The 16480-nt window shown below is 43.1% G+C and overlaps 1 protein-coding gene across 3 annotated transcripts in view; it reads right to left on the reverse strand.

Moving 5' to 3' along the window:
* Nucleotides 1–7219: 7219 nt before the first annotated feature.
* Nucleotides 7220–16480, reverse strand: part of LOC105486711 (WASH complex subunit 2A) — a 65676-nt gene continuing 56415 nt past the window's right edge. Inside the window, exons 24-31 of one of the 3 annotated variants that reach the window (XM_071070019.1) lie at nucleotides 15487–15615; nucleotides 15278–15358; nucleotides 14547–14669; nucleotides 13504–13566; nucleotides 12934–13146; nucleotides 10710–11318; nucleotides 9685–9862; nucleotides 7220–7926 (exon numbers count right to left, since the gene is read on the reverse strand). In XM_071070019.1, coding sequence (XP_070926120.1) covers nucleotides 7787–7926; nucleotides 9685–9862; nucleotides 10710–11318; nucleotides 12934–13146; nucleotides 13504–13566; nucleotides 14547–14669; nucleotides 15278–15358; nucleotides 15487–15615 — 1536 coding nt within the window. In that variant the 3' untranslated portion in view covers nucleotides 7220–7786. The remainder of the gene's footprint in view (nucleotides 7927–9684; nucleotides 9863–10709; nucleotides 11319–12933; nucleotides 13147–13503; nucleotides 13567–14546; nucleotides 14670–15277; nucleotides 15359–15486; nucleotides 15616–16480) is intronic. The other 2 variants (XM_071070020.1, XM_071070021.1) reach the window with 2 other exon arrangements.

A 16480-nucleotide genomic window follows, 5' to 3' on the forward strand; every position in this document is an offset into this window, starting at 1 on the left:
ACGGTCCCATCAACAATGAATGAGCTTCCCTTCTATTCCTATGTTAGGTGGATTTTCTTTTTAATCGTGAAGGGGTGTGAATTTTGTCAAATGCTTTTTTCAGTGACTATTGAAATAATCATGTGGTTTTCTTTCCTCTTTTTTTCACATATTACATTAATTTTTGTGCATCAAATCAATCTTGCATTACTGGGATAAATCCCACTTGTACATGGTATGTAATCTTTTACATATGTTGATGGATTTGGTCTGGAAGTATTTCCTCAGGATCTCTGTGTCTATAATCATAAGAGACGATCTACAGTTTTCTTTATGTCTGTCTGGATTTGGTATCCGGGTAATACCGGCCTTATAGGATGAGTTGGGAAGTGTTTCTGACATGGGTAAATTTTTAAATGTATTTCAGGATAGGTAAAGCCTCAGAGTGGGAGAAGGGTATCAGAAAGTAAACCTAGGTGAACAGAGAGTGAACACTTATGAAAGTGCAAGAGTCAGAGAAATGCGCCATACACAAATTTTTTACATTTTTTTCTACCAAAGGATATGAGATATCACTGAACTCACTACAATATAAGCATGTTTAAAGAAGCAGTTATTTTTAAAGGTGTGGTTTTGTTAGTTATCTCCACTTCATATGCATGATACTCCAGAGGCATCTGAAATCCAACATACTCAAAACTTACCATTTTTCCCACAAACCTCCTGCTTTCCTGTAGTCCTCATCTTGATAAAGAGATGCCTCATACCATCTCTCAAAATGATCTGTCAATCATTTTGGATTTTCCCCCAACCCCATGACACTTAGAAATGACCAATTCTAGACAATATGACTTCTTAATATTGTATTTTGTTTTTGAGGCGGAGTCTCGCTTTGTCACCCAGGCTGGAGTGCAGTGGCGTGATCTTGGCTCACTGCAACCTCTGTGTCCCAGGTTCAAGGGATTCTCCTGCCTCAGCCTCCTGAGTAGCTGGGACTACAGGCATGTACCACCACACCCAGCTAATTTTTGTATTTTTAGTACACACAGGGTTTCACCATATTGGCCAGACTGGTCTCTAACTCCTGACCTTGTGATCTGCCCGCCTTGGCCTCCCAAAGGACTGGGATTACAGGCGTGAGCCACTGTGCCAGGCCTCTTAATATTGTTTAAATCTGTCACCCACTCCATCTACACTGATTAGGACTTAATTTATGGCTTCATTAGCTCTCAACTGAGCAATTTTCATGGCCTAGTTTTGATCCTCGATTCTTGCCTTTCACTCTTTCAACCCATCTGTCCATGATGCCAGTTTTTTTCTCTCAACTTTGAAAAAAGTTTATGAAAACTAGATTAGGGTATCATATTTTTACATTATTCAGCAATGATGTTTAAGCAACAGGAGAAGTCACACAAAGTTCTAGAATAATTTTATGTTTGATTTCAAATGCACTGCCATGAAACCTCAGCAACAAAGGAACTAAATGAGGGAAATGAACTAAGTTAGTCTAAACAGGAAAAATTTCCTTATTGGATAGATTTCATGTTTTGAGCAGTAGAACTGAGCAGAAATTAGAGGTTCCTATATGCCCCCCACTCCCACAGCCTTCTTCTATCACAACCTGCACCAGAGTAGTACATTTGTTACACCTGATGAACCCCACAGTGACACATCATTTTCACACAAAAATTGAAGTTTGTAATTTACATTAGGGTTCACTCTTGATGGATCTGAACTAATGCGTGATGACGTGTATCCACCATTACAGTACCACACAGAATACATACGCTGTGCTACGATCCCTCTGTGCTTTGCCTATTCATTCCTCTCTCCCCTCAGATCCTGGCAAACACTACACTTTTTACCATCTCCATAGTTTTACCCTTTCCAGAACATAATTCAGAATTTTATAGTTTACAGCCTTTTCAGATTGGCTTCTTTCACATAGTAACACACATTTTTAAGGTTCCTCCATGTCTTCTCATGGGTTGATAGCTCTTTTCTTTATGGTGCTGAATAACAGTCCATTGTCTGGGTATACTACAGAGTTTATTTATACATTCATCTACTGAAGGACATCTTAGTTGCTTCCAAGATTTGGAAATTATGAAAAAAGCTTCCATACACATCTGTATGCAGGTTTGTATGTGAACATGTTTTCAATTCACTTGGGCAAATTCCAAGGAGCATAATTGCTGGATTATACAGTAAGAATACGTAAGAAGTTGCCAAACAATCTTCCAAGGTACCATGTTGTATTCCCACCAGCGGTGAATGAGAGTTCCTGTTGTTCCCCATCTTCACCAGCTTTGGTGTTGTCAGTGTTTTGGATTTCAGCCATTGTAACCGTCATGTGACAGTACGTCACTGTTGTTTTAATTTGCATTTCCCTAATGACACATAATGTGGAGCACAGTTACCTTTTGAAAATGTAGAGCTGATCATGTTATTTCTTGCTTCAAGGCCGTATAATGACTTCTCCCTGTCTATAGAATAAAACTCAGACTCCTTAGAAATGCTCCCAAGATTATGCATCTCACATTCCTGCCCCATTTTACTTATCTACATACCTCACCTCATCTTGCAACATCTCTGGTACTTCTATCCTCTAATCACTCGCATCTGCAGCTTCACAACACATCAGCTTCTATGTTGTTGCTCCTGCTCTGCTCTACTTACTGTCACGTGCACACGTGGTTACCTGACAAACACCTAATCATCTTTCAACATTCAGCTCCAATATCAACCATTCCACAAAGCTTTTATACCTACGCCCTTTACACTACCTACATTATATACTGCACCCATAACAATTTATTTTATTATATTTATTTTATTATCATTTGTTTTGAGACGGAGTCTTGCTCTGTCTCCCAGGCTGGAGTGCAGTGGCACGATCTCGGCTCACTGCAAGCTCCGCCTCCCGGGTTCACGCCATTCTCCTGCCTCAGCCTCCCAAGTAGCTGGGACTACAGGCGCCTGCCACCACGCCTGGCTAATTTTTTATATTTTTAGTAGAGACAGGGTTTCACCGTGTTAGCCAGGATAATATCGATTTCCTGACCTTGTGAGCCACCCTCCTCGGTCTCCCAAAGTGCTGGGATTATAGGCATGAGCCACTGCCCCTGGCCCATAACAATTTCATTTTTTCCTAAACTGAAGGGAGCACATCTGATCTCTATCCCCTACCACAGTGTTTTGCACATGTTGGTACTCATTAAAGCTTTGTTCAAGGAAAGAACAGATAGTTTACTCTTTCAACTGATCCTCAGAGCAAACCTGTGCTATAGGTAAGGTATTATCCAAGTTTTAGACATTAATAAATATTTGGTCATCCTCTGTGTTAGCCAGTTTGTGTTGCTATAAAGGAATACCTGAGACTGGGCAATTTATGAATAAAAGAGGTTTATTTTGGCTGATGGTTCTGTAGACTGTACAAGGAGTATAATGCTGGTATCTGTTTCTGGTGAGGGCCTCAGGAAGTTTACAATCATGGCAGGAGGAGAGGAGCCAGCATGTTACATGGTGAGAGAACGAGAGAGAGAGAGAGGAAGGAGGTGCCAGGTTTTTTGTTTGTTTGTTTTTGAGACAGTCTTGCTCTGTTGCCCAGGCTGGAGTGCAGTGGTGCAATCTCAGCTCACTGCAACCTCAGCCTCCTGGGTTCAAGCAATTCTCTTGCCTCCGCCTCCTGAGTAGCTGGGACTACAGATGCATGCCACTACACCTGGCAAATTTTTGTATTTTTAGTAGAGACGGGGTTTCAAGATGTTGGCCAGGATGGTCTCCACCTCCTGACCTCGTAATCCGCCACTCTTGGCCTCCAAAAGTGCTGAGACTACAGGCATAAGCCACCACAGCCGGCCCCCAGGTTCTTTGAAACCATATCTCACGTGAACTCAGAGTGAGAACTCATTCATTACCACAAGCATAGCACCAAGACATTCACAAGGATCCACCCCCATGATCCAAACACCTCCCACTAGGCCCATCTCCAACACTGGGGGTCACATTTCAACATGAGATTTGGAGGGGGGAAAACACCCAAGCCATGTCATGCTCCAAAAGCTTGTTTAGAGGGATGTTGGCTTCTCACAGGAATCCCGTTCTGATTCACTCCAAATGAAGTCCACCAACGTTTATCCAACTCACAACATACATGCACATACAGGAATCTGCTATGAGTTTTGATAACACTAACAGGAAAGACAATTAATTTGGGAATCTGAATTGCATTGTACAGACTTCTAGTGATCCTAAAGGGAGGGCATTACAGAAAGGAAAATTGTTTCTTGTAGCACAGCTCTTTTGAGTGTTGTTGCACCATATTTCAAAACGATGAGGAATAGAGTAATACAAGGTGCCAGGCTAGTAATACTGCCGGTGATAGTGGTAAAGGGTCATTGCTCTTAAATAAAAGCTAAATTAAAAAGCTGCATTGCTTATATATGACTTTGTATGGAGCTAACCTTAACCCTCTTTCTTTCACTCATTCAAAGAACTGCTTTTATAATTTTGGATAACATGAATTCTTAAAAACATACTTATGCTACATCAAATAAGAGTGTACTATGGAGTTGCCAGTGTGTGTATCCCCGAAGCCAACAGTACTTCTACCTACATAGTTGCAGCTCTAGCAACAGAAGTCAGGTGTCAGGACTGCAAAATGAACATGACAGAAATAAAGACATAAGTGACTATGCCTGCCCAAGGAATTCAGAGTGTTTCCTTCACCACAGTGTTCTTCCATAGTGTGACCCTGAAAATAACAGGCTGGGGGAGGGTAGAAGGTAACAAACAGATTTGGAAGTTTTCCATCTGTAATGAGAATGGATAATGCAACTATAAGCCAGAAGAAAAAGAACAAACCCGTTCAGCATTAATTGCGCTGGAGCTTCCACCGTAAGTCTGGGTCCATTCAATGGGGTAATTTCCAATATCCCAAAAGAACCAAGGTTGATAACCCAAAGCGAAAACGTTTCCCTCTAGAAGATAGTTATGCTTCTCCTCAGGAGTAGAAATCACGGTAGCAGAGGACAAAATGAGGCCATGAAATCTGGTTAAGCCAGACTGGATGCCTAGAGGGTAGATAAGGAGCAAATGGAAGCTGCAGCAGGCCAGAGACCTAGCCGGTACTAAAAGCTGGGTCCATGAATGGCTTCTTGAAACGGTGTGTGGTCATGCTTAGCTGAGCATGCTGTGGGACTCATGATGTTGGAAAATGAGGGGGCAATGAAGACTTCAAGATGGGATGGAAAATGATGCAAGAACAGCTAAAAGAAAGAAAAAAAAGAAAATAGAAGGGGAAGACGAAACGAAAAAAAAAGAAAGAAGCTGGCCAAGGTGGCTCATGCCCATAATCCCAGCAATTCAGGAGGCCAAGGTGGGAGAATCACTTGAGGCAAGAAGGTTGAGACCAGCCTGGGCAACACAGCAAGACCCTTGTCTCTACAAAAACCTTTTAAAAAAAATTAGCTGGGCATGATGGCACACACCTGTAGTCCCCGCTATTCAGGAGGCTAAGGTGGGAGGATCACTGGAGCCCTGGAGTTGAAGGTTCAGCAAGCTATGATTGTGCCACCACACCCCCGCCTGGGCAGCACAACCAGACCCTGTCTCAAAAAAAAAAAAAAAAAAAAGGGGAGCAGGTAGAGAAAAAAGTATTTCCAGAATTTTTTACGATTAAAAAATATATCTAGCTATTAAGAGTAATGACACCAAAAAGATTTCTCAATCAATTCCCAAAGCATTTCTCTATTTCTCTCATCTCTTCTGAAAAAGTTCTAAAAACATAACTCCAAAGATGAAATGGAAGTTAACGGTAAACAAGGCAATAGCACTGAATATGTAGTTTCAGTAACTCAGAATTTGCTCCATCCTCTGCTCTAAAAAAGCTTAGCTACAGAAGAGCAGTTACCTTTGAAACATTTTCCCAAACATAATGATATCCAGAATGTGAAGCTGCCATTAAAAATGTTGACATAGGCCGGGCGCAATGGCTCACGCCTGTAATCCCAGCACTTTGGGAGGCCGAGGCGGGCAGATCATGAGGTCAGGAGATCGAGACCATCCTGGCTAACACGGTGAAAACCCGACTCTACTAAAAATACAAAAAATTAGCAGGGCATGGTGGCAGGTGCCTGTAGTCCCAGCTACTTGGGAGGCTGAGGCAGGAGAATGGCGTGAACCCAGGAGGCGGAGGTTGCAGTGAGCCGAGATTGCACCACTGCATTCTGGCCTGGGTGACAGAGTGAGACTCCATCTCCCAAAAAAAGAAAAAAATGTTGACACAGATCTTAATTTACTGATATGTGAAAACATCCCTAAAGTTCTAAAGGCAAGCTACAGAATCATATCAACCATCTAATATGTCTGTAGCCTAAATGCTAGTCGGCAGTTGATCTGCAAGCAGGATTAGGAAATATTTCAGAGCCAGCATCTCCTCGCACCATCCAGGTACCTACACAGTTGAGGCCACCGAGTCACCTGCGCAGCCCTTGCTCCTCCAAGACCAACCAAGGCTCCTCACGCCCACGGGCCTGAATCTGGAGGACAGCAGTCTGCCTGACAACAGCGACTCGGAGATCTCAACCTAAGGACAGAAGGAAGATGCATAAAATGAAGAGGGGAAATGAGTGGGTAACTAGCAAGTGCCCTCATCTGTCATCACGTCACTCACAGCAGACTTGGTCAAATGGTTGACCTGTGGGAGCTGTAGAAAATCTTTGACTCTGGGTATGAGTAATTCCCCTTCCAATCTTATAGTGTCCAAGGAAGAAGTTAGTAGCTCCAGGATCGCTGAGACCAACCTGGGTGGCCTACAAGACTGTGCCGTGGTGATAAGCTGCATACTCAGCAGCAAGAAGACAGCAAGAAGACAGAGCACCAAAACACACAGACTAGAATGGGGTCAGCCATCCAGGTGGCTGGTGGCTACTGCCTTTGTTGATGCAGATAACGAACATTTTCATTACTGCAGAGTTCAATGGGGCAGTGCTGCTCTAAAGGCTGACATTTCCGTCCTCAGCACTTCCCCCTGCTATTACCTAGGTTCATTCTGCTGCTTCCATAAGACAAGGATGGAAAAGGATGCCTTAGAGCAACGGTCAGCAAACTGTTTACATAAAGGGACATATAGAAAACGTCTGAGGCTCTGTGAGCCATCTAGTCTCTGTTACAATTACTCAACTCTTACATTGGAGGTGGGGTGAGAGTAGCAATAGACAGTAAGTAAATAAATGAATGTGGTTGTGTTCCAATAAAATTTTATTAACAAAATACGACAGTGGGGGGCCATAGTTTGCCAAACCCTGCCTTGGAGGACATGCAGAGGCACCTTCAGAATTCAGTGAAAACCTGCTCCCATATTGCTAAGACTCGTGAAGTATAATCTCTCACCTTCTTTCTCTTTCACCTGCCCAGGCCCTAAGTTAGGGTTCCCATCCATATAACAAAGACTCCTGGTCATGTGGCATTTGCTATCTCTGAGATTCCCTGACTACCCATGAAAGCCACAAAGAGATTGCTTCTTTTACACATCCTGAAGCATATTATGGCCCCAGCAAGGCTAACTAAATCAAACTATGGTTTAAAAACAAAACAAACCAACCACTGTGAAATACTTATTTTTGTTTTGTAGTATTAAGCATGATTAAACCAGTGCAGAAAAATACTGAGTACATTGGGTAAAAGATGAGCTAGCTCTTCTAATACTTGCTTTTTGTAACCCAGTTAAGACCATAAGCATATACAACATCATCACTAACTCAACACTGTAGCTGCAGGATAACATGTGGATACCCTGTATGCTCTACTGGCCTCCAAAGGCATTCAGGGGATCATCAAAGATGTTGGACACCTCGTGTTCCGATCTTGGTTCAGGTGCGGCTTGTGCAGATCGACTTTTTGGTTTGGTTGTCTTAGCCTGGATACCAGAGGAGAAGATGTCATCTTTAGAAAGAAAAAAGAAAAACAGTTGCTGAAGAGGGGTGGGGAAAGGTACTTTTAAAACACATGCAAGCAAACCACCGAAGACCCAGCTGTGGTAACAGTATGGAGTACCCCAAAACACTAATCTAGAACTCAAGTCTCTTAGATTCTGGTCCTGTGTTTGTTACTCATTAAGTTTTATGATCACACACAGGTTCCTCTTGGAGCACAATTCCTTCAGCAACAGAAGTGTCTGTATGTGCGTGTGCAGGACAGACAAAAGGGAAGGGTAACCTGATCTCCAAACCAGACCACGCCCCTACCATCGGGGACAACGGACTTATTTAGACATTCTTTTCACACCGGGTTTTAAAAGAGCAATAAAAATATGCAAAGGGAAATCCAACATAGGACCCACCTGTTTTCTTTCAGAATAAATGCACTGACTTGAGGCATCTCATGTAAGACCGTAAGCCTCTGTCGCTGCATTCGTTTAATGTTTCACTGACTCAAAAGCTTGTCTTACCTAATTATGGTACATACCCAGTAATGTTACTGCTAGGGTTTTATCCAACCATGATTTTAGCATATATACATAAAGTTAGGTGTACACAAATGGTAAAGACCACAGCATTATTTGTAATAAAGAAAACAAACAATCAGGATCTCAGTCAACAGGCTAATGGCTAAATACAAAGAAATTGTGCACATCACTGAAAACAAGGAAGGAGATCTCTATGTACTGACATGAAAAGACATGAAGTGACTAAAAGAGCAGAAATACATTCTTACTTTCCAGAAATATATTCTTACTTTTAAAAATATATTCTTATATATATTTATAAATACATTCTTTTTTAAAAGGTGGTTATATATTGATGTGTACACAAACATATATTAATATCACTGTGTCTGAACGGATACACACCGAACTGTTACTATTACCTCCAGGGGTTATTCACTTTGTACATTTTCTGAATTGCATGAATCTATTACAATAAGCATGTATGACTTTTCTGTATTTAAAATAATGAATGAGTTATTCTGCCCTCCATGTGCTTGCTCGAGGCACAGAGCCAGTGTGACTCTCCAGCACCAGCTGTCTCCCAGTTAGCCTCAAGGTCTAGATTGATTGGGGGTGTAGGAAATGTGTATGTGGCCTCAGCCCATGTGCTCTCTACCAACGCGGGATTGATCAAAAGTCCAATATTTAGGGTTTTCGCACATTTGCCTTGTTTACCAACAAAGCAGAAGTTGTGCCACATAAAGAAGACGATATTGTTCCCAAACACCAAAGACCTCAGTGAGATGCAACGCCTGAGGTAGAGCCTACCCCCAGGTCTAGTCTTGCTCTCTTCTCGCACAGAACCACGGACACTCCCTCTCCATCTGGAGCTCTGACTCAACCAACCACATCACACCCAAGGCAGTCCCCTCAGCCTACTTTAGCATGTGAGGTCATTTCTGACCAAACCTCCTTTCATAACATCAGGGTGTGCCACAGACGATTGGTGAGGTGCACTGAGATCAAAGTTAAATTATACTTAAACGTCAAACTCTGGGTGCCTTCAAATTATTTGATGACCAACATAGGAAAGAGTTACTTCACTAAAATAATTAGTCCATCTCTTACCTATCTTCAGCCTAACTCAGGATTACACTGAAGTGAACCTGCTGGGGTGCATTTTCCAGAAAAGGGTCAAGAAAAGGTAGCAGGAAAAATACCAAGTGATGGAAAGTTAAGGATTCTCTAGGTCAGACGTAGAAAACCAAACTTACCCATATCATCATCAAATATAGACTTGGCTTCCACTTTCTTTTTGGACTTTTCTTTTGGTTTTACAGTTAAGTCAGCAAAGATATCAATGTTATCATCAAATAAATTGGATTCCAATGTTTTCTCCTTCTCTCTGGTTTTCTGAGAGGGTTTAATTGCTTCCGTAGCAAATATATCATCCTTGTTAAGCCAAAAATACATACAATGTTAAATCAATTTTTCTTTTTAAACTCAAACATGTCAACAAGCTATGGAAATGCAAATGGCCAGGGTGTTGTGGAACAGCCTTGAGACTGCCCCCTCTGCCTGGGATGCACTACCCCAGCTGTCTGCACAGCTTGGCCCACCCATCTCACCCCGGCTCAAATGCTGGCATTGCAGTGACACCTTCTCTACCAGTCCTGCCTAAAGGAGCACCTCCTACCCCTACCAACCACTCTGCCCCAGGTTATTTTCTTCATGACACTTAGTACTATTTGAAAACATCTTAATTTTCCATTGCCCTGTTTGTATCTCATTATCTTCCCAGAGAGCTCTGAGGAGCCTAGCACTTCTCTGAGCTCACCTCGTACCTGCAGGCCCCAGGTGCTCAATAAACATCTGCTGAGCAAATGCCACTGAAAGTCTTATTGCCTGCACTAAACTGTCAGCTCCAGCCAGGGCCAATGTCCCCAGAACCACAGGTTAAACTCTCAAGCTGGACTGGTGGAGCTATATGCATGCCACCGAGTGGCATGCCCAGGAAGCTGATTACAATATTCTATAAAAATTAAAAAACTGTAAAAACTAGACAAACCAAGACCTGCATCAACGATTGTGGCCAGCCAAGAAATACATTCTACATGAAACAAAACAAAAAGCCACTTCTGAAACAATGTTAGACTTATTAATAAAAGAGCCTAATTATAATTACTAAGCAGATGGCTATGGGGTATGCATGCAACAAGTTAAACATAATCCATGGCTCAAATAAGCCAATCAGATACCCTCCTTAACTTAGACACAAAAACGTGTTAAGTCCTATTACCTCAAAAATATCTTGTGTTGTTGATATGACATCCTGCTGACTACTGGATTTTGTTTCATTTTTCTTGACTTTCTGATCTGTAAAGAGGTCATCCTCATCTTCCAGGAGAGGAAAGGGATTTGCTTTCTTTGCTGGTTTTGGTTTCGCAGACTGAAAGAGATCATCATCACTGCTGGCCTCGCCTAGAGCAGGAAACACGGGGCTTTTTGCTTTACCACCCACTGGCGGGTTGGCAGAATTCTCTGCTATCTTTGCCTTGGGTTTTGTTCTCTCCGTGGACTGAGATCCAGTGCCCGTGGAAAAGATGTCCCCAGAATCAAAAAGGTCAGCCTCCCCTCTGGACTTTGCAAAGGGGCTTCTGTCCACTCCAGGCACAGGAACACCTTCCCAAGGTGCAGCGGCAGCTGCCAGGGCCTCCTCAGTGCTGTCTTCTCCACTGGCTGCTCTGAGCTGTGGCCGATGGCCATTTGCGGAAATGGCACCATCAGCCCACTGTGCAATGGGTCCTCTGGGGACACTTATGTCCTGAGCCTCGCTGGACTCCTGGGCAGCCAGCCGCCTAGCTGCACGGGTCTGTGGTCTACGCTTCCCTCTCATCTTGACACGGCTCTGCAATGGCAAAAAAACACACATTGATCTAATGATAAAATAAAGTATTCAAAGCTACCATGGCAAAGAATCAGTGACTCAAAATACTGTAAGGTTATCTGGTTTACTTCAAGGAAGATATTATCGAAGAACACAGAAGAGGTTATTTCTTAATGATTTCCAAGGAAGGTGTTTAATAGCTCCTAGTACTCCAACACTAAGTCATTCTTAATCCTTTAGAGTTCTCCATTTTTTAATATTTTCAGGGCAGTTTCAGTTCAGTTTGACACAAAAAGCTTCATCTGTTGCTGGAAACCTGGAAAGGAGGCATGTTGGCTCTCTGTGTCTCACAACCCCTCCCTTGGCCCCTACTCTGCCTTCAATAGAAACGTGGGTATCTTTCCAAACAAGAAAGAATCGGGGAATTCTGGTACTAACCTTTGTTAGGGGGCTAGTCTAAATTCTGGCTCCAGGAGCAGGGAGAAATACAAGACAATAAAGAGAGGTAATCTAAGGTGCTGTTTTCTTCAAGTCAATAAACATTAAATTCAAACGTTAAGTATTCCACATAAGAAATACGGTTTAGGAATCAGAACTTTTAATATAATCTCAAAACACAAATCACTTAGTAGCAATGATGCAGTGTTTATGATATTTTCCAAAATATACAATCAAGTAGAATTTTGAGAAGCTACAACCTACTTTGGGCAAAGTATGATCGTGTTCCCAGCTTCAGGGGAATGTCACAATTTTAGTTGTGACATAATAAAAAAAAAGCCAATGAAAACTGTCACAAAAGGAAGGCTGTTTTGTTTTGCACAACGAAACAGGTTTGGAAACATTTGAAATGAGTCTATTTGCCAGGGTTAGGTCATTCTGTGTCCTGTCGCTTACTTGGAGATCAATTAAGGCTTTCCAGAGAAGGGAGATTGGATAGAAACAAGAAACCCAACTAAAATGAAAGGAAAACGTCAAAGAGTTCACAGTTCATTGAGGAGATCCCATGAAACAGCGTCGCTGCTGTGGGAACTTGTGCGGGGAGTGCAGGGCACAGTGACAGAAGTGGGGATGTGGAAGCACAGGTGTGGATGGAGAGGAGCATTCCTGGTGAGGAGGCAGCAGAAGCTTTGGGAAGCAGCAGAACAGACCATGTGTGTTCAGGGAGTGGCACCTGGTATGCCTGAAGTCAGGCTGGAAAGTGTGCAGTGACTGGTGAGGAAGCTGCATACATGGGCTGGCACCGATTGTAAAGGGGTTTCATACCAAACCTAGGAGCCTGAATGCTCTCCTCGGAGCAGTGAGGAAGCACCAGCAGGAAGGGCATGATCTGCTCTGTGGTTAGAAGACCCCCAGGTGGCAGTGCTGGAAACCTGCAGGTGTCAGACACCAGCCAAAGTGGTGAGACATTACTGTGGCTACTGAGCAGAATGCAAATGTATCAAATACAGGCCATGGAAAAGCAGGTGCAGGATGAGAGGGGGTGGGGAGAATGGAGGGAGCGGCTGAAGGAAGCATGAGGCACCCCATTCAAAAGGAGAGTCAAAGACTGCTGTGTATGCAATCGATAAACTAGAAAGAAGCAGATGCATATTCCGGTTAAAAGAAGACAGCAAGGAAGCAAAGATGGTTTCATCACCTTGTTTGCACTGTGTAAGGTGTCTGCCTGAGCTGGAAGATCAAAACTCACACCGGCCTCCCCACTCCTGGGAAGAACAGGCACACTTTCCAGACCGTGGCTCCTTCTGTGTTCAGATGAAGGAAAAGCCAATTCTGGCAAAACAGGCTTTACTTCAGAGATCTGGGGAGCCGCTGTGGGCAGCAAGGCCGCGGGGTTGATCGCTAAATTTGCCTAAAGAAGAAAAATGAAACTCTGTATTTGTTCTTCAACACAGCAGTCTATTATCTTTACTCTGACACATGACGAGACTCGGTGCACATAATGTATAATACGAGAGGAGAAGAGAAACGTAGGAAAATCGCCTCATCTAGTCTCAGAATTAAAACAGAGGGTCTTACACCTATGCCCACCACTGGGCTCAAAGAATAGATGTTAAAGACGCAGCACACAAGAGACAACTAGGTGCGGGGGAGGGGAGGCGGGGGAAGAGATGAGAAGATGCTTGGCAGCAGCTGACAAAAGTAGGAAACCCAAAAAAGTTTATAGATGCCACAGGGCAGGCAATGAAGATTCCAGTGGTTTAATTACTTGTATTTTCCCGATCCGAGTGGATGGTTCTTTGGTTTTAAATGGAGCGAGACCTGATGATTCCTGTGTGAAATTACATCCAGTTAAAAATCCATTGGGGAAACAGAAAGACAAGTGTTTCTTATGCCTGTAAATAAATCTGTGATGGAGCAGAACTGTCACTTTCTGTAGCTCTTTAATGGGAAAGGCATTCAAATCTCTCCTGGGGTCTGTCGTTTCACTAGCACTGCTTCATGTATGCCTCCTCCTCTGTCACATAAGTGGAAAACTCTCAGATCAGATATAGAGTCAAGGAACACAGGATGAGTAAGATTCCCAAGAATCACAGTTTATCAGACCACCTAAAACTGACCAGCAGGCAAAATTACCATGTTGGTTATCAAATACAAATTTCAAGGAGCACACAGAAATTCACCCATAGCCTAATGCACTGGTCCTAAAAGCAAAAGATCTGAGCCCCAGGAAGGGTCAGTGGTGATGTGCTGGTCCAAGAGCCTCAGGTTTACAGCTCAGGACACTAAGGCTTCAGTGAGACACCCCGGGACACCTGCACATGGAACTGGCACTTGCTCTCCAGTCCTGGTCTGTTCCCAGGAGGAGCTTCACAGCGTTCTGAGAAGACTGCTGCAGAGTAGGGCCCAACAGCAATGACCTCGGAAGAGGCAACACTGAGAGCAGCCAAGAAATCAGATGTGATTTATATTTATTTCTATTTCAATTCCATTCCAAGGAAATCCAGAGGGGGAAATAAATGCTTTAGTGGGAAGAAGATTCTTCATCCTACCTTAACTCCACTTTAGAGTCAAATCTGGCATGGCATCAAAAAACACTAACTATTAAAATACAGATTTGTGACACTCTGAGGTGTCGAGCGAGGAGAGGGGAGATGACTCGCGGGGAGTGCAGTGAAGACAAAGCGGTAACCCTGGTTGCTATTCCCTCCTTAATGCAGACAAGTCTGAATAACTGTGGGTCTGCATGATGGAATTTCTCTGTACTGGGATGCAAACAAGAGTTGAAAATCCTTAAAGAGCATTTCTAACCTGAGGTGTTTCCAGCTTCCATAGGCCTTTTTCTTTACTACCTTGAATGGATTCAGGATGTTTCTGGTTTTTGAAAGAGTCAACAGAGTGGTCTTTTTTCACTACTCTCTTTTTCTCTTGTACCTTCAAAAGAAAAAAAAAATACCAAAATCCATCAAATATCTTAGCAAATGTAAGGAAAAATCATAATGCAAAAAACAATCCTGGCTTCTGAGTCTTAAAAATACTTTCTCAAATGAGGGCTGAACCAACTCAAAGGTAGCATTTCAGAAATAGCATTCTGAAGACTGCGGCTGTCACAGGAGTTCTCTCTATGATAAAAAGAAAACAGAGTACTTACAAAAACCTATTGGGGCTGGGGGAGAAAATGACATAGGAAGGCTAAAACTCAGACTGAAAGCTTTGCACCTGAAAGGCATGAATATTTAGTCACCCCAGTGTATGCAATGGTCTTTCAATCAACCATTTAAACATCACACAGATGTATAGTACAGTTAGACAGCCTGGATTGTTAATGTTTTAATGTTAGTATAGGGAACCTAAGATGGGGAACAACAGAAACTAAGCACTGCATCCTCCACACATGCCCCCCTCCGCATGTTATTTGCCATTCATTTAGTAGGAAGCACCACGACTATCCTAGGATTTTCCTTAATCACCTAACTGGACGTTAGTTTCCTTTCCTGGAATCTTTCCCACACAACCTGGTATTGAGAACAAAAGGCTGGTACCAAAGGCTGGGACTTGGCAGAGCTGAAAAGATCATCAACTTCATCATCCCCGAACAGGCTCCCAACACTTGGCTCTAACAGCTAGAATAAACAAGACTCAGGTTCAATATCCAAAAGCAAAACAATTTACAAAGAGAACTAGGTGAGCTGCTGAGACGGTACCCAATATAATAACACAGCCATAATGTGGGGAACCATTTGGAACTGACCTTGGGTTTTTTGGTGCCAGCGAAAAGGTCAACATCTGGGTCATTGTCCTTTTGGAGTTTGTGGCTGAAAAGGAGCTCTTCATCCTGGAAGACACCTGTGCTCTTGGGGCGGGTATCAGGATCGCGGCCCTGGGAATAGGAAGGAAGGTCACATGTGATTAGAGCTGTAAGAACTTATCTCAAGGAAGTTACACATGTAAAGATGGACACAACAAAGATGTCCTCTGCAGCTGTATTATATTAGCAAAAGGCTGGCCACAGCCTAAAAGCCACTCAGTAGGGGCATGAAACATTAACAAAATGGAATACTATGGCGCTTCCAAAAATAGCAGAAAATATATTTATAAATACAAAATTATATATATACACACACAAAGCAATCTGTTAGTTCCATAATGAGAAACATTTTGACGATAAGAAACACGCAACTGAATGAATTCTCTCCATCTCATTCCCAAAGGGAAGAAGAGACAGCAGCTGACTCACGCACAAACTACACAGAGTGGTCCAGTATGTATTCCTCACCTGTCAGCACGGCAGACCAAAGACCTGGCACAGGTGCGACCACAAGCCTTCCCATGCCCATCCATCACTTCTGCCCTACTTTCAGACTCCAAGTGAGTCCCTTTTTGTTTACTACATATTTAACATTTAAAAGTTACCATCAACATTATTGGTTTGATAATATAATGCTCTAGACCTGACATTCTTTATCCCTATTTCTTTAGTATCACAGCCACAGATTAAAACTTAACAAAAAGGCCAGGTGTGGTAGCTCACGCCTGTAATCCCAGCACTTTGGGAGGCCGAGGCGGGCGGATTACCAGAGGCCAGGAGTTTGAGACCAGCCTGGCCAACATGGTGAAACCCCATCTCTACTAAAAATACAAAGATTAGCCAGGCATGGTGGCGCGTGCCTGTAGCCCCAGCTACTCGGGAGGCTGAGGCAGGAGAATCCTTGAACCTGGGAGGCGGAGGCTGCAGTGAGCCAAGA

The sequence above is a fragment of the Macaca nemestrina genome, chromosome 9, assembly GCF_043159975.1.
Source record: "Macaca nemestrina isolate mMacNem1 chromosome 9, mMacNem.hap1, whole genome shotgun sequence".
Classification (NCBI taxonomy): domain Eukaryota; kingdom Metazoa; phylum Chordata; class Mammalia; order Primates; family Cercopithecidae; genus Macaca; species Macaca nemestrina.